The sequence below is a fragment of the Aedes albopictus genome, chromosome 2 (genome assembly GCF_035046485.1).
Source record: "Aedes albopictus strain Foshan chromosome 2, AalbF5, whole genome shotgun sequence".
NCBI classification, from domain to species: Eukaryota; Metazoa; Arthropoda; class Insecta; order Diptera; family Culicidae; genus Aedes; species Aedes albopictus.
In genome coordinates, this window is record NC_085137.1 from 73099098 (window position 1) to 73124190 (window position 25093).

At 40.9% G+C, this 25093-nt stretch overlaps 1 protein-coding gene across 1 annotated transcript in view; it reads right to left on the reverse strand.

Annotated features, from left to right (window-relative positions):
* Window positions 1-24553, reverse strand: part of LOC134286073 (uncharacterized protein DDB_G0271670-like) — a 91137-nt gene extending 66584 nt beyond the window's left edge. Inside the window, exon 1 of the mRNA XM_062847640.1 lies at window positions 24477-24553. Coding sequence (XP_062703624.1) covers window positions 24477-24553 — 77 coding nt within the window. The remainder of the gene's footprint in view (window positions 1-24476) is intronic.
* Between the last annotated feature and the right edge of the window lie 540 nt (window positions 24554-25093).

The following is a 25093-nucleotide window of genomic DNA, read 5'->3' on the forward strand; positions in this document are numbered from 1 at the left end:
CCGCGCGTGAGGTAGGTAGACCCTACGATGAAAATTGAATCTAAAATCCCCCCGGGCAGCTGTTGGGAATGTGGGGTGAAAATGCATTTTTGTTTCAGTTGAATTGACTTTGAATATCGGAGTGCGTGGGAATATTTAGGTCTATGCACATTTTAGATTTTAGATCAACATCTTGGATATTCTGGCTGCCATTTTTTGGGCTCCGGACATGTACCCATAAGAGGCGAACCAGCCTCGGGCTGAAAGTCTCTATAATAAAGATAATAATAATGACATATACCCATATATCCAAAATACCATGATTTTAGAGCCTAAGTCTGCATTAAGCACCCACCATCTTGAATTTTGAGACGCCATCTTGGATGTTATGCTCGCCATTTTTGAACTCATCTTCCCCATACCAAATATACCCATATTGGATGATTTTATAGCATAAAACTCCATTAAACAGCCGCTATCTTTAAGTTTTTAGCCGACATCTTGGATTTTAGACCACCATTAGTATGGGACAAACATCAAATCCTCGCTCTAGTCGACTTTTTAGATCCCATTTAGGACCCATATGAACTGTACAAAATTTCAACGCAATCGGTGAAACTATAATTTAGCGCAAGCTGTTCAAAGTTTGCATAGGATTTACTAGTCTAGTCTAGTCTAGTCTACACATACACAGTCATTCATTGAAAGAATCCTGGAAAATGATAGAATCGACTATTTCTACCATTTTTCTTGTCATTATCAATACTTGCAAGGCATCGGAGATGCATTACAAGTATTGAAGCGGCTAGGCCTACTGTGCAGTGTCATTAAATACAATTGAACAAGGAACGGCGACATCTCGTCAGCCGCTCCGTATCGTATGTATTATAAATGTGAAGCAAGAACGTTGGGAGTTGCTAAGAAAGTTAATGTCACTCCGCTGGAGCTCTTCTTCCTGGGATGGGACATAGGTATTTGCCCCTTATGCCCTGGCTCGAAAGACTAGGCTTAAGCGCCATTGCTCGCTCTCTGATATGAGAAGAAAATATAAAGATCCCTTCCCCGGGTGAATTAAATAACCTGCATTATAAGAAGGAAAGTAAGCAGTATGATTTCCACCGGCCACATTTAATAAAATTGTGCTTTGTTTGGACAAACTGCATACATAAAAGATAAATTAGAAAGATCATACCAATATTCAAATTCAATGCCCGGTATCGGCGCAGTATCATAACGTCCGAGGCCATAATGTCCCAGGACTTTATGGCGCATTTTTTCGGGGCATAACGTTCAAACATGCAGGTATGTCACGAAGTCCAAGGAAAGAAGGCACATAGGATATTATGACGCATCCAAACTTTTGGACGTTATTTCGCAAAAAAACGCGACTTAACGACCGGGACTGTATGGCCTCGGACGTTGTGATCCGGCCCCCCCGGTATCCTCTGTCGACGACGCATTTCCTCCAAAACACTATATTTTGCCGAATTCCTCACATTACCCCATCAGATTTTCATTTGTAATATCCGTTTTAAAGTCACCCCGAACCAATGCACTCATATTCTTCTTATTTTACTTTTTTTGTTTTTAAATCAATATCAAATCTAATCTTATTCCAATCACTGTAAAAACTCTTTTTCGGCAAAGTTATTCATTTGTCAATTTTTCAACAATCAATCCAACTGACACTCTTCCAATTTTAACCACATTCCTTACCGAGCGCTTGAACGAGTCGGTCGACAGGTTCCCGGTCTCCACACGCGGCACTTGTTTGCAACAGTTTTATTATTTGATCTTTTTGCCCCACCGCACGTGTGGGTTTTTGATCAGTTTTGCTATCAAGTTATCCCCAATTAACAGTGCAAAATAGTGTCATAGGTGTGTGCGCTTAGTGAAGGAAGCGAACTAGCTTGACTTAAAGTCAACTAGTATCGTGCCACAGTGTTTAATTCGACATCACTATAAGCCAACAGTGGTCGATTCATTCCCGCACCAACAGCAGCAGAAAGGCAGCAGACGGCTCGGATTGTTTTCTACCTGCAGTGCGGACGGCTTGCTGCTGTAGCTACAACGAACATCGAACGGCTAAGTAGCACTTTTTATTATCCATTCGCCCCCCATTGTGTTGAATTTGTTTTGCTCATCCAAACCAAAGTCGGTTCAAGGTTGCCCAGGCATATTTTCTGTCTCTCACCTAGTCCGAGTTTTGAACTCATATAGGGCGTTACAGAATAAGTATTGCAATCGGACATAAAATATTTTGCAGTTTTTCCCTTGAATTTTTTTTCTTGTTTTTTTTTCTTCCATTATAAATTAAATTTTCAAAGATTTGCTTCTGTTTCATTGACGTTTTACTCTTCTGCGGTTGATTTTTTCCCGCATGGACGTTTCAAATGGAGGCGAAACGCCTCCCAATGATATCATTGCTCGTACGCGGTTTTATCAGCCATCTTCGCCTGGACCTTGGGTTGTCTATTTCCGGCGCAAATGCAAACCATTGAATATGCTTTCGATTTCTCGAGAGCTGACGCGTAAGTATCCTGGGACCGTTATTCACCAAGTGAAAGCATCCAAGCTGCGTGTTACCGCACCTAGCTACAAAGCAGCAAATGAAATTGCTCAACACGAAGCGTTTACTGTTGAATACGCGGTCTATGTGCCAGCACGAGAAGTGGAGGTGGAGGGGAAGATCCTCGACGAAATGCTGACATGTGAGGACATCAAGACCGGCTTTGGTCGATTCAAAAATAGGTCAATTCCTGATGTGGCTATCCTAGACTGTAAACGCTTATCTAAGGTTTCCATGGAAGGAAATAAAAAGGTGTACTCGCCTTCAGCGTTTTTTCGAGTGACTTTTCCAGGTTCCGTCCTCCCGGAATTTGTTGTGATTGATGGTGGTTTTTACCCAGTGCATCTTTTTAGGCCGAAGGTTTTTAATTGTACCAAATGCAAGCAGTTTGGTCACAGTGATAGCTTTTGCGACAACAAGCCCCGTTGTGGCAAATGCAACCAAGCTCATTTGGAGGACTCTTGCACACAGGAAGCGGAAAAATGTAGCTACTGTGGCGGAGATCCACACGACTTGCAAGTTTGCCCGGCTTACAAAAGACGCATTCGAAATGAGAGTCGCTCTATCATAAAGCGCTCCAAACAGACATATGCGGAGATGGTGAAATCTTTTAAAACACCAGATTCCGTGTCTGAATCAGCTGTCCCAGTTGAAAATCCCTATCAGGAGTTGTCTTCCGATGATCAGGACGATGGCGAAACTGATGAGGGTGGATCTCTTTCGGAGGTACACGCACCTGGAAAAAGGAAGTCATCATCTTCCCCGGGATTGCGCCGAAAGGTCTTTTTAAAGTCTTCCCTCAAAAGTTTGCCTAATTTTAAAGGAGACGGGGTAAACTTAAAAACTCCGAAGAATCAGGTTCCTCTAGCTTCAGATCCATGTTGTAGCAAGAACCTGTCACACCCGTCTCCGCCTGTTAAATACACTTCAAAGAGAAATAATCGACAAGGTAGCAAGAAAAAAGCTACCAAAGTTCCTCGCAGTTCAAGTAAGCCTCCTAGACCCAAGCGAGGACTATTTACTTTTAGGGTTCTCGTGGATCGCTTATATAATGCCCTCAGCCTTCCAGAAACATTTAGAGGCATTATTGATATGTTTATACCTACAGTAGAAGAATATCTTCGGAATCTGACACAATCATGGCCCCTCCTTGCTGCGATCATATCTTTCGATGGATAATTCATCAAGTGAGGTACAAGATATGATCACTGTGCTACAGTGGAACTGTCATAGTCTAAGACCTAAATTAGATCTGTTTAAGTTTCTGATTCACAACTCTGATTGTGATATATTTGCCCTTTGTGAAACATGGCTTTCTTCTGAAGATGAACTCAACTTCCACGATTTTAACATTATACGCCAGGATAGAGATGACCATTATGGGGGAGCTCTTTTGGGGATCAAAAAGACTTACTCATTTTATAGAATTCCAATCGCGACTCATCCTGGCGTAGAAATCGTCGCTTGCCAAATAAACGTAAAGGGTAAAGAACTTTGCGTAGCTTCCGTTTACATTCCTCCAAGAATTTCAATCAACCGCCGTCATCTTTGGAATGCGGTTTCTGCACTATCACATCCAGTTTTAATTCTGGGTGATATGAACGCACATGGTACAGGGTGGGGCGAACCATATGACGATAATAGAGCGGCCATTTTCTATGATTTGTGCGACGATTTCAATTTGAACATTTTAAATACAGGTGAAGTGACACGTATTGCATCTGACGGCAAAGAAAGTCGTCTCGACCTATCACTGGGGTCAAGTTCACTATCATTCGATTGCTTGTGGAAGGTAATCGAGGATCCTCATGGTAGTGATCACTTACCCATTATAACCACCATAAAGCATAATAGTGAAAAGTCAGACCATCCAATTCAGGTTCCTTTTGACCTCACAAGGAATATCGATTGGCAAAAGTATGCAGAAGCGGTATCTTTTGGCATCGAATCATTCAATCCCCTCCCACCTTTGGATGAGTATCGATTCCTGTCTGAACTGATATATAAGAGTGCATTAGAATCACAAAAACGACGTGTTCCAAGTGCAACCTTCAAAAGAAGACCAGCCACACTAGGCTGGGATGATGATTGCACCCAGTTGTATCTTAAAAAATCTGATGCTTTCAAAACTTTTCGTAGGCACGGTACCTCAGATCTTTATCAAGAGTACGCAAAGCTCGAAAGACAGCTGAGAAACCTACTGAAAGCGAAGAAGCGTAGTTATTGGCGACACTTCATTGAGGGTCTCTCAAGAGAAACTTCAATGACAACGCTTTGGAGAGTGGCTCGCAACATGCGAAACCGCTCTTCTTCTAATGAGAGTGACGAATACTCCAACCGTTGGATATTCAGCTTCGCGAAAAAGGTCTGCCCAGACTCAGTCCCAGCACAACCGATTTCTTGGGAAACATCCCCAAGAGACGGTTCTCTGGACAGACCCTTCACTATGCTGGAACTTTCTATGGCTCTTCTTTCATCAAACAATTCCGCTCCGGGACGCGATATGATCAAGTTCAATCTTCTTAAGAATCTCCCAGATATCGCGAAAAGACGATTACTGGACCTGTTCAACTCATTCATGGAGAACAACATCGTTCCGCATGAATGGAGACAGGTCAAAGTAATAGCTATTCAAAAGCCTGGTAAACCAGCGTCTGATCATAATTCATACCGCCCAATTGCTATGTTATCATGTTTAAGGAAACTGTTGGAAAAAATGATCCTATCGCGACTCGACCATTGGGTTGAATCGAATAGCTTGCTTTCAAATACGCAGTTCGGGTTTCGCAAGGGCAAAGGAACAAACGATTGTCTAGCGTTGCTTTCAACAGATATTCAACTGGCCTTTGCGGAAAAGGAGCAACTGGCTTCAGTTTTCTTGGATATTAAGGGCGCCTTTGATTCAGTTTCCATAGGAATATTGTCAGAAAAACTGCACAATAGTGGACTTCCAGGAATTTTAAATAATTTCTTGTATAATTTGTTGTCAGAAAAACATATGAGTTTCAATCTCGGACAACTGACAACTTCCAGAATTAGTTACATGGGCCTACCCCAAGGCTCATGTTTAAGTCCCTTGCTTTATAATTTTTACGTGAAAGACATTGTTAGTTGCTTGGAAGGACAATGCACGCTAAGACAACTTGCAGATGATGCTGTGGTTTCTCTAAAAGGCCCACATGCAGAAATGTTGCAAAGACCATTGCAAAGTTCCTTAAACAATCTGTCCATTTGGGCAAGAGATTTGGGGATCGAGTTTGCTCCGCAAAAAACTCAATTGGTTGTGTTTTCTAGAAAGCGGAACCCAGCCCAACTGAAACTCAATCTTTTGGGAATAGAAATCGACCAGTCTTTGACTTCGAAATACCTTGGGGTCTGGTTTGATTCAAAAGGCACTTGGGGTACCCAAATCAAGTATTTGGTGCAAAAATGTCAACAAAGAATCAATTTTCTACGCACAATTACCGGAACATGGTGGGGTGCTCACCCGGAAGACCTCATAAAACTTTACAAAACGACTATTCTCTCTGTTATTGAGTATGGCTCTTTCTGCTTCCACTCAGCAGCAAACTGCCACCTAATAAAGTTGGAACGAATTCAATACCGTTGTTTGCGTATTGCTCTCGGCTGTATGCACTCAACGCATAATGCGAGCCTTGAGGTCTTGGCAGGGGTGAAACCTCTCCAGAACCGATTCTGGGAGCTCTCGCTAAGGTTACTTATCAAGTGTGGAGTGAGCAACACACTTGTCATTGAAAACTTCGAAGAAATGCTCAGTCTGAACACTCAATCAAAATTCATGAGAATCTATCTGTTCTACATGTCATCTGACATAAGCCTACCAAGTTATAATCCTCCCCGTGTTCACTTCACTAATGACAGTACCTCTGTTAAATACGATCTGTCCATGAAACAAGCTATTCAGGGAATACCAGATCAACTTCGGTGTATATCTATTCCTCGCATTTTTAACGAAAAGTACCAAAATGTCAATTCCTGTAAGAGATTCTTCACTGATGGGTCTCGCATAAATGGATCCACTGGTTTCGGTGTTTTCAATGAAAATTTCACCGCCTTCCGCAAACTTCAGGAACCTTGTTCGGTTTATGTTGCTGAGCTGGCAGCAATCAACTTCGCTTTGGGGATGATTTCCAACATGCCCGTAGACCATTTCTTCATCTTCTCGGATAGCTTTAGTTCGATTGAGGCACTCCGGTCGATGAAACCTGTAAAACATTCATCTTACTTTCTTACAAAAATAAGGGAGCAGATGGGTGCACTGGTCGAAAGATCATACAAGATTACCTTTGTATGGGTCCCCTCACATTGCTCAATTTATGGCAATGAGAAGGCGGACTCTCTCGCAAAGGTGGGCGCACAGGAAGGTGAGATCTATGATAGAAGAATTTCACATGATGAATTTTTCCATTTTGTTCGCCAGAGTTCTCTTCAAAGTTGGCAAAATGATTGGCGAGATGGCCAGCTGGGACGGTGGTTACATTCCATTATTCCTAATGTTTCTTTGCGAGTGTGGTGGTATGGTCTGGATGTAAGTCGCAATTTCATTCGCGTGATGTCAAGACTTATGTCCAACCATTACTCGCTAGACGCGCATTTGCACAGGGTTAACCTCGCGTTGAGCAATGTTTGTACTAAGTGCGGTTCCGGTTATGATGACATCGACCACGTAGTTTGGCAATGCCCGGATAATGACGCCTCCAGAGCGCTACTTTTGGATACCCTTGAGGCCCGAGGTAGACAACCCTTTATTCTTGTGAGAGATGTGTTGGGGACCCGCGATGTCACATACATGGGATGTATTTTCGACTTTCTTCGCTCTGCTGGTATAAAAGTTTAATTTGCTTGTGTTTTCTTCTCCAGTTTTTTTTCTCTGTTTTGTCCTCTTTGTGTTACCAAGCTGCCCCTGGCCATCCGGAAGACCAAGTCCCACAACAAGTTGGTACCAACACCACAAGGCACCGAATACGCTAGTAAGATGCGATTCACCCCCGGATGAGCAGCAGTGAAACCTTTGGCCCAATCCTTACCCTGTCCATCCCTCAAAATGTGACCTTCTAACCTCGAGCTGCCACGAGTACCCTGGCTTCCACCCATTACTAACAGATATCATTAAAAAGTTATTACTCTGTATAATGTATACTATTAAGTACAAAGAAAGATCCTCGGCTCCGTAAAGCGTTATACGCGATTGAGCCCCAAATAAACGAACTAGATAAAAAAAAAAAAAAATTTTAACCACAACCACTGTGACGTCATATTTTTTGTTCTCCAACTAGTTTCTAGTACCACCCTAGTCCTGTTTTTTCTCAGCTTTTTTACTCATTATCAAAACGAGCCCTTCATTTTTCTTTCTTTTTTTTCCGCTTCCACTCATTGCCACCATCTACGGCTTTCTCTTGATCTGACCTTCAGTCCGCCGCACATACACCAACTGCCACCCTTTACCCACAGTCCAGAACCAACCAAAACCATTCCACCGCATCCCAACACTCAAAGCCTCAAAGTCCACATAACGCAGCTGTTTGCGCGCACAGCTTGCTTCGATCTCCCAAAGTTTGCATAGGATTTACTATGGGAAAAGTTACACTTTCAAACAAAAAATCACAGAGTTCACCCTTTGTCTCCTTAATTCAAATTGATCAACGCTTCTTGTAGAAAAATCATTTATGAAGCTTTCTTTCGAAGACCGCAAAAGGATTGGATGCTTGTGAAAAAGTTATTGATTTATTACCGATTAGTGATCCAACGAACGGCTTTTTGTTTTGTTTTATTAGCAGCACTGTAGCGGCTGCCTTGGCTGCTGCTGTTTCTGGGGGTGGGGATGCTCGCCACCCCATGCAATAACGGCAGCAGCAGTGCTGCTGATAAAACAAAACAAAAAGCCGTTCATTGGATCACTAATCGGTAATAAATCAATAACTTTTTCCACAAGCATCCAATTGTTTTGCGGTCTTTGTAGGAAAGTTTCATAAATGATTTTTCTATAAGAAGCGTTGATCGATTTGAATTAAGGAGACAAAGGGCGACCTCTGGGGGACCTCATAGTAAATCCTATGCAAACTTTGAACCGCTTGCGCTAAATTATAGTTTCACCGATTGCGCTGAAATTTTGTACAGTTCATATGGGACCAAAATGGGATCTAAAAGTCGACTGGAGCGAGGATTTATTTTTTCCATACAATCGTGTCCCATACTAACCACCAGGCTTGACAAAAACTCCCTCGCGAGAAAATGAGGAAGCGATTTTGGCGATTTTCTGAGGAGTGAAAATAAAACTCAGAAATCACAACACAAATCCTCAACAGCGCCGAGCGTGAGCTTGCCGCGCAGCGAGGAGTTCGTCCAACACTCATAAGTGCTTGTTGTGTATCTCACGTCCACTCACACTCAAAAAGCTCTCGCGAGTTCCACTCCCATACAAAGGAAGGCTCTCGAGGCGTAAATCGCACTCAAAAACCCGAAATAATCATCGGCTCTTTTTTCGTTCCCCTCTTCCTCGCTCAGTTTTTATTGTCTCTGTGTTTGGGGTTCGTTCGCTCCCTCGCGACGAGGCAAAAGCAAAACACCGCACATTGGGCAAAATCAAGCCCAAAGGTGGAAAAAATTAATAACTTTCCTAATACAAGACCATATGTGATCATCAATGGCTTATTCGAAAGCAAATTTTCTCAAGAATTGATTGGTGGATGATTCATGTACGGGCAGCTTCTCTGAAGCGAGTTATAGAGCCCGTTTTACCCCAGTTCCCCCTACAATTTATGAATTTCAGTTATTTTACGGCACTTGTTATGAGTTTAATGATTTTTTCGCTGGGATACCATCGCCCCACTCCCATTGAGTAACGATGCATACAAAAAGTTATTAAAATGTTGTAATTTTAGGGGGTTGTGGGGTCAATTAGGCAATGGTATATTTTCAAGGTAGAAATTCATTTTTTATTTTTATTTATGATTTTTTACGTGACAATAACTAAATAAATGATCGAATACACATGGTTTATTCCTAAACAAACCATTTTTGGCGAGTTTGATTTTAAATTATTGGTTATATTGAAGTTTTCCCGCATACAAATATGAGTAGTTCCCATCCTTATACCACCGATTCCAAACATTTCCAAACGATGAGCCATCACTTATATACTCCAAAAATATCCTAAATGTTGTTTGCGCATAGCCCCATAGACGGGAGGTGACGGCAGCATATAGTTTTAGAGCTTAGTTTACCCAAACCCCCCTATAAACTTATTTTTTATTGTTTTTAAATTTAAACAACTTTAACTTGAAACTTCTATGCATGATATGAGTTAATATTGATGAAGAGCTAACCAGTGATATCACTGCATCCTATGAAATTTGGAAATTTAGGGTACAATGGGGTTAAATGAAAAAAAAAACAATCAAAAAGCTTGAATGACCATATAAGTTGACAAATAACTTGTTTGAAAGATAATATCCATACGAGTTCATTAATGACTGATTGATGCACAGGTAGAACACATATAGCCGAAGCGCTAAACGCGCAAGTATTCAGCAAAACCATGCTGAGAGTGTTGGGTTCGATTTGGCATTATTGAAATTCACTTGATATAATGTCAAATGAACGACAGCATTTCCTCAGACTTGAAGTATGTATCAACACATTGACTTGATTTTTCGTATACGGATAGTACTGACCGTCAATTTTAATGTGGATTGATTAAAAATTGATTGAGTTATGTCGATAAACAGCCCGTGCAAAGAAAGAATTGAGTGTATGTAATGTAGGGTGCAAGACTTTTTGGACAGGGTGTCCGATTTTGCACAGTACGTACAGCAAAGTATCTAGCCGAATACAAAAAAAAAACTCAAGTTAATACCAACATCTTGAGGAATTTATATCTAACCAGAAGAGTTTTGTTTTTTGTGCAATTGAACTTGATTAATTACTAAACTTTTCTTTTGCATTGACCATATCCGCCACTGATCTTCGTTAGCGAACAAGCAGGCAAAGACATCATATACGACATAAGTTTGTTCGAGAACATTTGGCAAGGAAATCATCCCCAGAGCAAAATTCGTCAAATATAATGGCAGTATGTCTTTATAAAAACGATGAAATTGTACTACCGCCACAAACGGGAAGATTCTGCTTCAATGAACGCAACACCAGATGACTTCGATTATGATCAGATGTGCAAAGAGATGTGCTTAGGAAATCTAGTATCTATTACTAAAAGTTATACACTATCCGTCATAAGTAGAGACTCACAAATAGTATTGCTATAATATTGAATCACCCTAACTCACCTCGATATCTCTAAAACCAGAACACCTACAAAACTGCCGCTATCAGAAAAGTTGTTGCTTTTGGGCTTCTGAATAACATTTATGAATACAGCCTCTTTGTAAGGTATTGGAGATATCAAGGTGAGCAAATGCGATACAATATTGTTGCAATACATTTTTTGAGTATATACTTATGACGGGTAGTGTACTTGGCTAAGTGAAATAAGACTGTCATATTATTAGTGTATAGCAACACAAAATAAATACTTATTTGATGTTTAAGTTGCTATTTCGTTAACAAAAATATATCGAATGCATTTTGGAGACTTTTTACTACAATGTGTTACTACAACCTTCATAAAGTCTATCGGCAAGCAGCAGTTTGGATATTCTCAACTTCACGCTACAGCTCTTCATCATGAAATGCTTGGAATGGTGAGTAATGGAAGTGTGCGACATGGATTTTAAATATTATTTCACGTATTGATAATAAATTTCTTCATCTTCAATACCAAAATTCCGAGAAATAAGCAGCAGCATATTTTGCCCCATTATCCCCAAACGTCATATTTATAACATCATTGGAATCAAAATGTTATAATATGAATGATATTTTATATTAACTGCAATGGAGCAATTTGATTATATTTTTAGGGAAATTGGGGTGAAACAGGCTTTACACCCCGCTGAAGCAATGTCGTAAGCACATGAATCATTCGTATATACATTATCTGCCAAACAAGCTATTTGTTAACTTATATGGTCAATCAAGTTTTTTGAATGTTTTTTTTTCTCATTTAACCCCATTGTACCCTTAACTTCCAAATTTCATAGGATGCAGAGATATTACTGGTTAGCTCTTCATCAATATTAACTCATATCATGCATAGAAGTTTCAAGTTAAAGTTGTTTAAATTTAAAAACAATAAAAAATAAGTTTATAGGGGAGTTTGGGTAAACTAAGCTCTAAAACTATATGCTGCCGTCACCTCCCGTCTATGGGGCTATGCGCAAACAACATTTAGGATATTTTTGGAGTATATAAGTAATGGCTCATCGTTTGGAAATGTTTGGAATCGGTGGTATAAGGATGGGCACTACTCATATTTGTATGCGGGAAAACTTAAATATAACCAATAATTTGAGATCAAACTCACCAAAAATGGTTTCTTTAGGAGTACACCATGTGTATTCGATCATTTATTTAGTTATTGTCACGTAAAAAATCATAAATAAAAATAAAAAATGAATTTCTACCTTGAAAATATACCATTGCCTAATTGACCCCACAACACCCTAAAATTCCAACATTTTAATAACTTTTTGTATGTAACGTTACTCAATGGGAGTGGGGCGATGGTATCCCAGCGAAATAATCATTAAACTCATAACAAGTGCCGTAAAACAACAGAAATTCACAAATTGTAGGGGGAACTGGGGTAAAACGGGCTCTATAACTTGCTTCAGAGAAGTTGCCCGTACATGAACCATCTACCAACCAATTCTTGAGAAAATTTGCTTTCGAATAAGCCATTGATGGTCACATAGTGTCTTGTAATAAGAAAGTTATTAATTTTTTCCACCTTTGGGCTTGATTTTGCCCAATGTGCACCGCTCTAGAGCATGTTGCAAAACTCTTTTGATTTCGAGGAGGATTATCAAGCCTGCTAACCACCATCTTAGATATTTCGGTCGTCATTTTTCGACTCCAGACATCTCACCCATAACAAATATACCCATATAGCACGGTTTTAGAGCCTTAACCACCATTAAATAGCCGAATTAATAGTCATCATCTTGGACTTTGGACCGTCACCATTCTGGTCGTCATTTTCGGACTCCGGAAATCTTCCTCATACCAAATATACCCATATCTCATGGTTTTAGAGCCTAAAACTCCATTAAACAACCACCATCTTGAATTTGGAGCTGCCATCTTGAATATTAGGCTATTATATTGAATTTTGGGTCGTCACTGTGGAATTTATGGTCTCCAGTGTTGATTTCTGCACAAAATTCGTCAACTATGCTAAAGGTTACAAAAATCACCGCAGATTGATGTGTCGCATAATGGGGCTTGCACACCATTTTTTTTGAAAAGCACAAAAAAAATCAGCAAAATAAATTACTGAGTTTCAGCAACATTTTTGCTGAGCTTCAGCACAACATTGCTGATCAACTGTCAAAATTGCTGGATGGTTCAGCAAGTTGAAAAATAATTGCTGATACTCAGTAAATTCAAATTGCTTAAGGAGAAACTTCAGAGAATACAAACATGGCTGCCACAATGGCCGACTTGGTCCCCTATTCACGTTTTCAAGAGCACCAATCTTGAAAATTCGCAAACAAATGCTCTCTATTTGGAAAAGCTGCCTTCTTTTGCAGGTGAGCAAAGCCAGGATAAACAAGTGCGGCTTGGTTCGATGCTTCGATCGTCAGATTTGTGCCTCTAAAGTTTTAATGCAAAATTGCAATGGGATTTCTTGATGTTTCACCTTAATGCAATCAGCACAAAAAATAATCAGCAAAATTTGCTGAATACCAGCAAAACAGATTTGCAGTGTGGTCTAGAGCTTGGTTTACTTTTAAATACGGCCAGCTCTACCGGTGCTGGTCCGGATCACTGAAACGACCATAACTCCGGAACGCCTTGCTTGACCGATCCGGACCATATCCAATGGCATACAAGGCGGTTAAATGCCGGTTCGATTCGGGGAATTTTCCGAAAAATCAGCCAATGGGATGTGCTTTAAAAGTGGGACAACTATTTTTGCGCACAAACACATACATACACACATACATACACACATAAATTCGTCGAACTGAATTGATTGATATATGTGACTTGATCCTCCGAGCCTTCTATCGAAAATTCGTTTTTTAAGTGAACATTATAGCCTTTTAGTACACTTTGATGTACGAGAAATGCAAAAACATGAAATTACCGAATGGAATATTAGAAGTTTGAATTGTACTGATACGTATCACACTTAAGTTCATTATCCTTTTTCGGACAAACGGGTTGTGAAAGACGGACCCGGTTAGGGTGGCGAAACGTAACTTGTTTTGTGGCTTAGATGGTTGGAGTGCCGAACTACATAGCGATACGAAGTCGTGGGTCAAAGACTAATCAAAATAAGCAATATTTTTTTACAAATTCATCTCTCAATTTTTCGATTAAACGCACTTTGCCTTCGAAAGCCTCAAGTTTTTATGACTATTTAAGACTGGCAACCGGTTAAGCCAGAATAAGGGCAATAGATTAGTTGTTGGTGCAGTAATTGCTTTATTTTTGAATACGATACATTTGGGAGCATGGTGACCCTAATTGGATTCAGTTTATTTCCCAAACGGTTTTCAAGGTTGCAAAGAAGATAAAAGAGGACGAGTAGCCTACAGGAGATTCGAAGGGTGGTCATGCGAAGTTTCTGAGAATTTTCAAGAGATTTTCTGAGGATTTCAATGTGCTTTTCATAGCATTTCAGGGTGCTTCTGGTCGTTTCCGGGCGTTTCCGGAGGTTTCAGTGGATTTTTAGGGGGTTTAATAGACTCTCCTCAGATGAGCTTCAAATTTAATTTGGGAAATCAAATTTCTGATTTTCTGATTTCTGTATGCCTCCAAAAGTCATTGCACTCAAAAACAGGACATTATATTTTTGTCATCGAGTGAAGACAACATCGTATCGATATAACCTAACAATTTGGAGGATCTTCTGACTGATTAATTTTATGAGAAATGATTCGATATTTTCCAGAAATTTTATAAAAAAGCACGAAATTCAGTTTTAGAAATTTTAGGATAATCCATATACTTTGAAGCTTTTTATAGAACGGCAAGCATGACAAAATCCCCGAAGAATATTTGTACCAATCGGTAATGGCACAGCAGAAATCAATGGCATTAAGCGAGTTCAGTGAATCAAAATTCAACCATCGCGCAACAATAATGACAATGTCGCAACCTGTATTTGTTGCGACAATTCACCCAATGCGACATAAGTTTGTCCCAACTTGAAAATAATATGATAAACATCGTACACCATGAGTTTTGAGATTTTTAAGCCTTGCATTGTGATTTTCGAACGGTAACTTCGAGTCGGTAAACTCTGCAACTCTGTTGAAGATCTGTCATAAAAAAGTTTCGACTTTGGGTTAGTAATAACTGATTATTCACAAGTTGAAAAGTACGCAACAAATTCAGCTTCCGTTTTGTCTGCAACAAAAAATTTCGAGATCATGTCATTATCTGTTCCCAGTAGGGATAAAGAGTAATCGTCGCGCCTTCTTTGTTGCTTGTTTTGTGCCTCTTTTGTCTGACAATTCTCTTCACTGAGCGAGTTGCACAAATTCTTAGATGGTTCAGTCCTTGACCGCTGTTATGAAGGTTGACTCCTTCCCGTCCGAACCTTAGCAACAAGATTTGGAACTAATGTCTGACTCCTCCAATGGTCGAGAACTGTCCTAGCCACGTCCATGCGACTGCTGAGGGATGGGAAAGGATGGTACGATTTGTACACCTATGAAAGATAAAGACAGCTGTACGTTCTGACCTGACAATTGTCAAATACAAATTTGAAGTCGGGTCATTGGAATTTTGGTCTGTTTTTTTTTTTTCTATCTATTGTTTTAGACAACTCTGCAGAAGACTCTTAACAAGAACTTCTTAAGAAATTCAAATTTAATTTCAGGGTGTCTATTCAAATACGATACTCTTGAAACTTTTTTTTAATTTTTCGTTAGATTTCATTCACTATGCATCATTCACATTGCTCTAGAAGTTTTTTCAGAGATTCTTCTAGAAGGGATCAGTGATGCCTCCAGGAGATCCACCAGGGATTCCTCCAGAAAATTTTTCAGGGATGCCTCCTGGAGTTTCATCATTGATTTTTTTTTTAAAGATCTCACAGGAAGATCTTAACAGGATGGAAAAACTCCAGCAGTTCTTCAGAAATTCTTTCAGGTGGATTCAGGGTTTTCTCTATAGATACATCATAGATTCATCCAGAAGATCCTTAAGAAATTACTCTTGGATTCCTCTTGACATTCTGTAGGGATCGCTGAGGGAGATCCTTTAGGGTTCACTCCGAGAATTTCATCAAGGGTTCCTACAGGAATTCCTTCTAGCATCCCTCGTGGAATGTCTTCAAGAATCCCTTCTGAAATTCCTTCGGGGATTCCTGTTGGAATTACTGCGGGATGCCTCATGAAAAATTTTCAGAGATTCTTTCAGGAGTTCTTTCAACGATCACTCCAGAAGTTCAATCGGTGATCTTTCCAGGAGTTCGTATAGGGATCTCCCTAGTAGCTCGAGGAGGATTCAAAAATGCATCCAGGTGTTAATTAGGAATTCCTTCAGAAGTTCCCTAAGCCATTTCAACAGGAGTTCACTCAGGTATCCGTCCAAAAGTCCCTTCAGAGATTCTTTCAGAAGAATTTATAAATGCCTCCTGGAGATCCATCAAGAATTCCGTAAAAAGTTTCTTCAGGAATTCATGCAGGAGGTCTTTAGAAATCAGTGTAGGAGTTCCTGTAGGGATTCCTTCTGAAGTTCCTTTAGAAATTCCTACAGGAGTGCAATTGTTCCAGTTGTTCCTAAGGAGCAGCCTCTACACCCGGAATAGTCAGGGATAACGGGTTGAATGTTTGTAAAATTGATTTGGGTTTTAGGATACAACCAGTTGAAAAAATAGGCTTGAGAATTCTGATTTTGAGGATACCTCCTACAAATCCTTCCCCCTACCCGAAAACATTCCTTTTGAGAGATTCCGCTGATAACCCTTCGAGGATTCCGCCTGGAAATCCTTCAGAGATACCTCTCGGCATTCCCTCGGGAAATCTCCCTGGAATTCCTGCAGGGATTTTCCTGTAATTACTTCGGTGATGGATCCTGAAATTTCTGTCGGAGATCCCTCCTGGATTTATTTCAGAGATTCCTTCTGGATATTTTCTGTTAATTCTTCCTAGAGATTCGAATTCCTTTAAAAATTCTTTCTGAAATTCCTTTTTGGGATTCCTCCTGGACTTCCTGCATGGATTCCTCTTGAAATTCTTTTGGAGATTCATCTTGATATTCCGTCGTAGGTTCTTCCTGAAATTCTTTCGCGATTTCTTCCTTTTTGGTGATTTCTCTCAGAATTTCTTCGGAGAATCCTCCTGAAATTCCTTCAGAAATTCCTCCTGGAATTCCTTCGGGATTTTCTCCTTGAATTTCTTCGGGGACTCTTCCTGGACTTCCTATGGGGAATTCTTTTGGAATTCCTGCAGAGCGTCCTCCTGAAAAACCTTTGCGTGCACCGCTTGGAATTCCTTCGAAGATTCCTCCGGGAATTTCTTCGAAGATTCCTCCTGGGATTCCTGCAAGAATTTCTCTTAAACTTCCTTGATAGCTGCCTCCTAGAATTCCATCAAGGGTTCCTCTAGGAATTCCTCCAAGGATTCCTCCTGGAATTGCTCTGGCGATTCTTCCTGGAATCACATGTACACTACCCGTCATAAGTACGGACTCACAAAAAGTATTGCAACAATATTGCATCACCCTGATTCACCTCGATATCTCCAAAACCAGAGGACTTACAAAGATGATGTCTTCAGGAAAGTTATTCAGAAGATCAAAAGCAACAACTTTTCTGAAGGCGGCATTTTTCTAGGTGTTCTGGTTTAAGAGATATCGAGGTGAGTCAGGGTGATGCAATATTGTTGCAATACTTTTTGTGAGTCCGTACTTATGACGGGTAGTGTATGAAGGTGAGAGGAGTTGAATCGCCCTGGATCACCCTATCGGGCATGAGTGTACTTATATCTAACATCTTACTTTCTTCCGTCCTCTGAAATGGCGTGAAAGTGGCGAAACATACGCAGCGCCTGGCGCAAGGAACCCCGGAAGTGTTTTTCATGCGCTTAACTGCCGGTCGCCGACCGCGTGGGTCTCCTCCCCAGGGATGCCAGCAGGGATGGGAACACTCACTTGCAAAGAGTTACACTCACTTGCTATTTTCTCAGCTCAGAAGCGTGCAATCTAGAAATGATGTATAAACGACTTATGCCTTGTGGTTTTGTCTAAAACTTTGTCAAACAGAATAGGGGTCGCACACGAATCCCAAAGTCGTGACAGAGCTGTGAAAGCGACTCTCCACGAGGTGAGTGTAATTTACATTCACCTCGTGGAGAGTTGCCTTCGCAGCTTCCTCACGACTTCGGTATGCGTGTGCGACCTCTACTCCATTCGGCAAACTTTTAGACAAAATCACAAGACAAAAGTCGTCTATACATCGTTTTTTGAATGCACGCTTCTAAGCTGAGAAAAATGCAAGTGAGTGTTCCCATCCTTGGATGCCAGATGATATTTTGAAAAATCTGTATCACTATTTCCAAAAATCTGTATCTCATACAAAATTTTGGTGAAAAATCTGTATCTCATACAAAAATAAAATGCCCCCTCTTGCTCAAAAATCTGTATTTCATATAAAACGAAATCTGTATGGATGCTCAAAAATCTGTATAATACAAATAAATTTGTATATATGGCATCCCTGCTCCTCCCTGCCACCTCTGTCTGACGAGCGCGCGATGTCTCCTGCAATTCATTCAGGAACCCTCACGGAATTCCTCCAGGTAGTCCGTATTTAATTCATCCGGGGATTCCTCCTAGAATTCTTTTGGGGTTCCTCCTGGAATTCCTTCGGTAATTCTTCCTAGAATTTGCTCCTGGAATTGTATCGCGGGTTGCTCTTGGAATAGCTTCAGGGATCCCTTCTAGAGTTCCTTGGGCGTTTCTCCTGGGGGGTTCTTCCTTCGAGAATTCCTCCTAAAATTTTTCGGAGATTTCTCCTGATATTCCGTCGGAAATTTCTTCTGGAACTCCTTCTTGGAGCTGCTTTGGTGATTATTCTTCATTTTTTTCCGGAGATTCCTCCTGGATTTCTTTCGGAGATTCTTCTTAGAATTTCTTCGGAGATTCCGAATGGAACTCCTTCGGCAATCCTTGTGGATTTTTATCGACAATTCCTCCTAGAATTCTCTCAGGGATTCCTCCTGGGTATTTTTATTTGTTGATTCCTCCTGGAAATCCTAAGCTTCTTTTTAGAATTCCTTTTAAAAATCCCGCTGGAATTTCTTTGGGAATTCCTGCTGTAATTTCCTTGAGTTCCTGCTTGAATTCAGAAGTTTCTGCAGGGATCTCTCTAAGAGAGATCCTTGACCCACCAGAGATTCCTGCAAAAGTTTCTTTAGTGTTACATACAGCAGTTCCTGCAGAGATTAGTCCATCAGGAGTTTCTTTAAGGCTCCTCCCGGAATTCCTTCTGAGATTCCTCCCTGAAATTATTTGGGGATTCCTTAGTATAAATAGTGCGACCTCATTATCAAATTTGATAGCTCCTGAAGGTTTAAAGAAAATAAATACCAACAACTATAGTATAATCGATACTTTATTGCCCTTCATTTGCAATGCACTACGCTAAGGATACCGGTAATGTCACAATAGGTCTAACCACTAGTGTAGTCACTACCCAGTCAATACACGATCGTATATGATGTTGAATAGAATGCAAAAGTGTAGGTGATATACGTACACTTTACACGCAGTTAAATGGAAGCATGTACGCATATGGCCTCCACTTTAGCATCCTATTCAACATCATATAAGACTTTGTGTATGCTGGTTAGTTGGTCGCAGTTGGTCATGGAAAAGCTATGACTACAAATTCTTGAGCGTATTGACAACGGCTTTCCCAGCTAACACAAAGTCTTATATGATGTTGAATAGGATGCTAAAGTGGAGGCCATATGCGTACATGCTTCCATTTAACCGCGTGTAAAGTATGCGTATATCGCCTCCACTTTTGCATCCTATCCAACATCATATGAGATCGTGTGTTGACTGGGTTTTTTTGTCAATGTTGATATTATGATCAAATGTTGGTCACGCCGATTCACGCCGCCACCACCGGCCAAAAATGCCGAGCAAAATATAGTCGGCGCACAGGTCTAACTGGGAGCTTCCTCTGCCAATGGCCATTTTGCATGTGTATATCACATCCCGGGAAGAACGAAATGGCAAATGAAGTGCAATTTTTACCATTAAAATAGAATGCTTGAATGGTAAAATTTGCTATTAGTTTGTTTGACATAAGAGTTAAAATAACAAAAATAATAACTAAATTTCTATGGCATAACAATTAAAGAATAACTGATTTTGCCATTGTAATAACAAAATAATAGCAAAAAGCATGTCAAAACAATAACATATTTTAATGTGATGGTAAATTATGTTATTGTTTTGATATTATTGCTGATAGTATGATAGTAATATTTGTTATAATTGTGTTATTATACTATTCAATAATAACTCGCCAATTACAAGTTTTACAATGATGACATGTTTTGTTATTTACGTGTCATCCTGGGATATTCATAAAAAACTAAAGAATTGCAAATTTAGATATGGTGACAAAATATGTTATTTTTTAGTTATTGGTTTGTTATTCACCTCTACCCGGGATGGCAGGAACGAGATTACCCATTCCCTCAGTATGGCCTTGCTGAATACCCACGTCATTACAGCTGTGGTTACAGGGACCCAGCAATGTAACTTCCAATATTCATTCGAGCTCATACTATCTCGAGTATTACTGATATGACCCCACCGTTCTATGATCAATCAACATATAGGTACATAGCTCTAAAGGTGTTTGCGTGTAGCAATCAATTCAGATCCCGCACGGAGATGCGATAAGAAAAATCCCCACATACCCGTTCCTACAATAATTGATTCCAATTTTCAGCCAAATGGCAAAACGAATAATTCGATTACGATTGCGATGAGCAATGGTGGCGGCGGCGATATATTTATCACGGTTCTTCTTGCTCCAGATGAGATCCCGTAGATTCTCCCCATCCTCCCTCCTGGTCATATTTTCTGGTTGAACGAGCATCGTGAGAAAGCTCCTTCCTGCTGTGAATTATATACACGGCCGAGGCACGGGAATGAGGACCGAATTTCCTGCTCTCCAGGATATGAGAGCCATCCGGGAAAATGATGGTTGATTGTTGATTGGGGCTTTTATAGGATTCTCCCGGGATGATGATGACGGTTCGTTTCATTTCGACTCTATTTATTATTATTTTTTCTTGTGAGTGGAGCGGCTTACGAGAATATTTATTCGATTGGTGCTTGTTTACTGCAGTGTAATGCAGAGGATTAACGTGTTTATTTTTTAATAATGAAGTGTCCACACTCCACAGTTCTTTTGAAATTTTGGCTTTAAAATTTATAAAAGCAAACATGTCCAACTATAGTAGTATTTCTCTTCCCGTCCAAAACAACCATATACCATTCCCAATCAGCCCAAAGTTTGAAACCGACAAATGGAACTCAAATAAATTACCAAGAGAAAGTGCATTAATCTCTTATCTGTAAAGTTTTGCCTTTGCCCGTAAACTAGGACCGTCTTTTTACTCTCCTCCATGCTTCCGTGGAAAACTTTCCATTTTTGCATCACCGCCCACACGTCGTCACCACCTCACATCACATCTCACCCACGCCGAAACTTTCCATTTAATTTTTATTTTGTTTGTGTACCACTCGAAAGTTCATCCTGTCCTGTCCCATCACACCCCCACCTAGAACAGAAGCAGAACTCCGTCGCGGCCCGCACGTGGTTCGATTGCCGAAAAAATATATGGGTCCGGATTTGGTCGTCGAGTTTACGACGACCGACCGAGCGACGCGAAATACGAGGCTGCGGAGCTTTGCAAGACTAACAACGTTTAGGAAACCCACCTCTCAACAGAGGAAAAATATCTCACGTGAATAGCCCTTCCAGCTCCAATCCTCCACTCGTCCGTCGCAATATCGGGGGTCTCTAATCTGGAAGATTTAAAGCGGGGGATTTCGTGTTTTTTTTTTCGGGATCCAAAAAGCCAGAGAAAAATGGGAGGCCACACGCTCTACCTTGATCACATTATCAATTTAAGCGCGCGACCGTGCGTGATGGTTCCGAAGATGTAGGTAGGCGATGGCATGGAAAGCCTAGCACAGCAGAGAAAATACCGTTGGTGAGAGTGAAACTGCAAGTTGTCTAGTCTAGTCTAGTCTAGTCTACACATACACAGCCATTCATTGAAAGAATCCTGGAAAATGATAGGTTCGACTACTCCCATCATTTTTCTTGTCATTATTAATATTTGCAGTACATCAGAGATGCATTACAAGCATTAAAGCGGCCAGGCCTACTGTGCAGCGTTTTTATTGTTTTTTTTTTTTGAATCAGTAAACGGGGACATCTCGTACCAACCGTTCTGTTAAAAGTGAGAATAATATACCGCTTCGTTGGGAGTGACTATGCTAAGAATGTTAATGTCACTCCATGTCCTCTGAAATCCTGGGATGGGGCGACGGTATTTCCCCCGTATGCCCTGGCTCTCAAGCCTAGGCTTAAGCGCCTTTACCCGCTCTCTGAAACGAGATCAAAAGTCATGGTATCCAACCCTCCCCAAATTAATATTTACCCGCAATATTTGGATGTTACTGATACGAGCACAAATACAAAAACTTATCAGAAAGACCTCACCATATTGATCTTATTGGGGACTTGAGCTCTTGAGACAGTTGGTGGTTTTATCCTCGGCAACAGACCAACATTGTTTCAGGATGATTTAGGTAGAATCAGAATCACACTTTAGAAATTTCGCCTTATTCAAACACAATCAGGATCAGGATACTTTCGGGGGTGACATTTTTTTTTCTCATCAACCCAAAAAAATGACTATTTGAAAGTCCCTATACACTTGCACCTTCATTATGGCATTGTTATTTGCTCCACAGGGATCCGGGGAAACTAACACAAATTGTTTTCGACCTTTAATCGAATAAACGCAACCGAACCGCAGAACTTCCACTATAATCACTCAATTAATAATCTTCCAAAATACGCCCGAACCCGGATGTCGTAGTTCCATCGGCCGAATCAAATTATGCAAGACAGAAAAGACGCAACTCGAAAATTTCATGCTGTCAAACCACCCGCGCAGCCTGTTGCCACATTTCATTTCACTCTTTATTTTTGTACAAACAGTTAGGCCAGTAGTACACAGGGTCAAATATTTGACAAGGAAAGAACTCAAGAAACAACATCAGTTTGACACTAATGAAAATTCGATCGAGTCAAACAAGATGTTTGAGCATTGGTTTCTTTTTGGACAAATATTTGACCCTGTGTACTAGCAGCTTTACCTTAAGGATGGCCCTCATGCTTTTCCAAAAGTATCCAAACCCAATGTTGATCCTTGTGACCACCTGTCAATAAATTCCAGAAGAATCTTTATCCTATGGCTGAATCTCACATAGCGTATTTTCTCCACACACACACGTATAACGATTCACATTTGCGCCTTCTTTCACACTTCCATGGGAAAACGACGCAAAAAACGAAAAATCACTTTCCGCAACTGACCCCGGATCCCGCAGTCGCGCCCCAATCACTAAACTTTAGCTGCCAGAAGGCATAGCACTACCAGATTGGCTATCAGCCGTTTCACATTCTCACCGGCCGAATTGCAATCATCGCGGAACGAGAAAAAACGTGACAGAAAGTCGAAATCGTGAGAGTGAAACTGCAAGTTGTATTCTGAAAGTCTGCTTTTCCCAAATTTTATTTTTGGAGCTTCACTCACAATGCTCTGTATGTTGTACAAAAAGCATAAATTGTAGTAATAGTAAGGCACTGCCTGTAAGAATTGGAATGAGATAGTTTTCATGCTGGTTAGAGGTGTCAACTGCAGTTATTGGTGAGCTCGTTTCATTTTTTTTGTGGTTTCCGATCCTTCCTTCCTCTTGGCGTAACGTCCTCACTGGGACAAAGCCTGCTTCTCAGCTTAGTGTTCTATGAGCACTTCCACAGTTATTAACTGAGAGCTTCCTCTGCCAATGACCATTTTGCATGTGTATATCGTGTGGCAGGCACGAAGATACTCTATGCCCAAGGAAGTCAAGGAAATTTCCTTTACGAAAAGATCCTGGACCGACCGGGAATCGAACCCGTCACCCTCAGCATGGTCATGCTGAATACCCGTGCGTTTACCGCCTCGGCTATATGGGCCCTGGTTTCCGATACTCTCCTTGAATTTGTTGTTGGAAATTCTGATTTTTTGCTTGAAATGCAGCCTCTCTTCAAACAGTGGCGACAACTACAAGTAAACTTTCGACACGTCTATGAATAATTCATTGTCGACCACTATAGCCACTGGGGAAATTTCTCGGCATAGTGTTTTATTGTGCTTGCCTCACACTATACAAATTCATGCAATGGCAAGCTAATAAAACCCTTCAATTAATACTTGCGGAAGTGCTCGACGAATACTAAGATGAGGAGAAGCATGCCATGTTCCAGAGGGAACATAGAGCCATAGAGAAGAAAAAAAAAGAAGAAGAAGAAGAAATAGAAGAAGAGCGGGAAGAAGAATATGAATATCAATTAATCAGTCCAACATTGGCTTACTAAAAAAAATATTGTTTTTTTCAAGTTTTAAGAAACAGATTGATCCACTGAATCATTTCCGTTGGAGGTTCCACAGCCTGTCGCTCTTCCATTCCCATCGTTCAATAACACCTTGAAATGCTCTCTCCTTCTGGTAGCCACTGTTACCGTTTGTGGTAACAATAGGGCATTCCACGGGCCTGCCTGCGTTTTTGGCTCCACGCTCCCCTACTAACGTATGCCATGATTGTGAGACTCCGCACGCAGTACCCCTCGTAAACATGTTCCACTAACACTACATGGCGCATACCCACTGATAAAAGCTACCCGTATACACTACATGGCGCACATCTCTATAAGAAGGCGACTTCAGCGGGAGCAATACTACATCCGGGGCGAAAATAACGAAGATGACCGAAGGGAGGTCGGTTTTACGAAGTCTCGAATCCAGGGGAAGAAAAGACGAACGGAGTCCATCGGGCGACAGTTGATATCGATCGCTAAGAGAAGTGACACCAATTTTCTCGGATTGACGAAAACCCACGGTCTTGGACCGTCTCGGGCAGCCAGTACTGTTTCAGCTCGAGGAAAAGGAGACCGATCCAGTGGGTCGAGACGCCAACTGAAAGCGGTAATTTCCGTGCTACGAAGTAATCTCGGTCGGTATCAGAAGACATCCCGGGAAAGTGAAGAGATTTTGGGAGCCCCTCCCGAGGGACGCGCTACCTCGTGGCCGGTGAACTGGCCACGCTGAACCCATTCTATCATTTCCGGAGGCCCCGGAA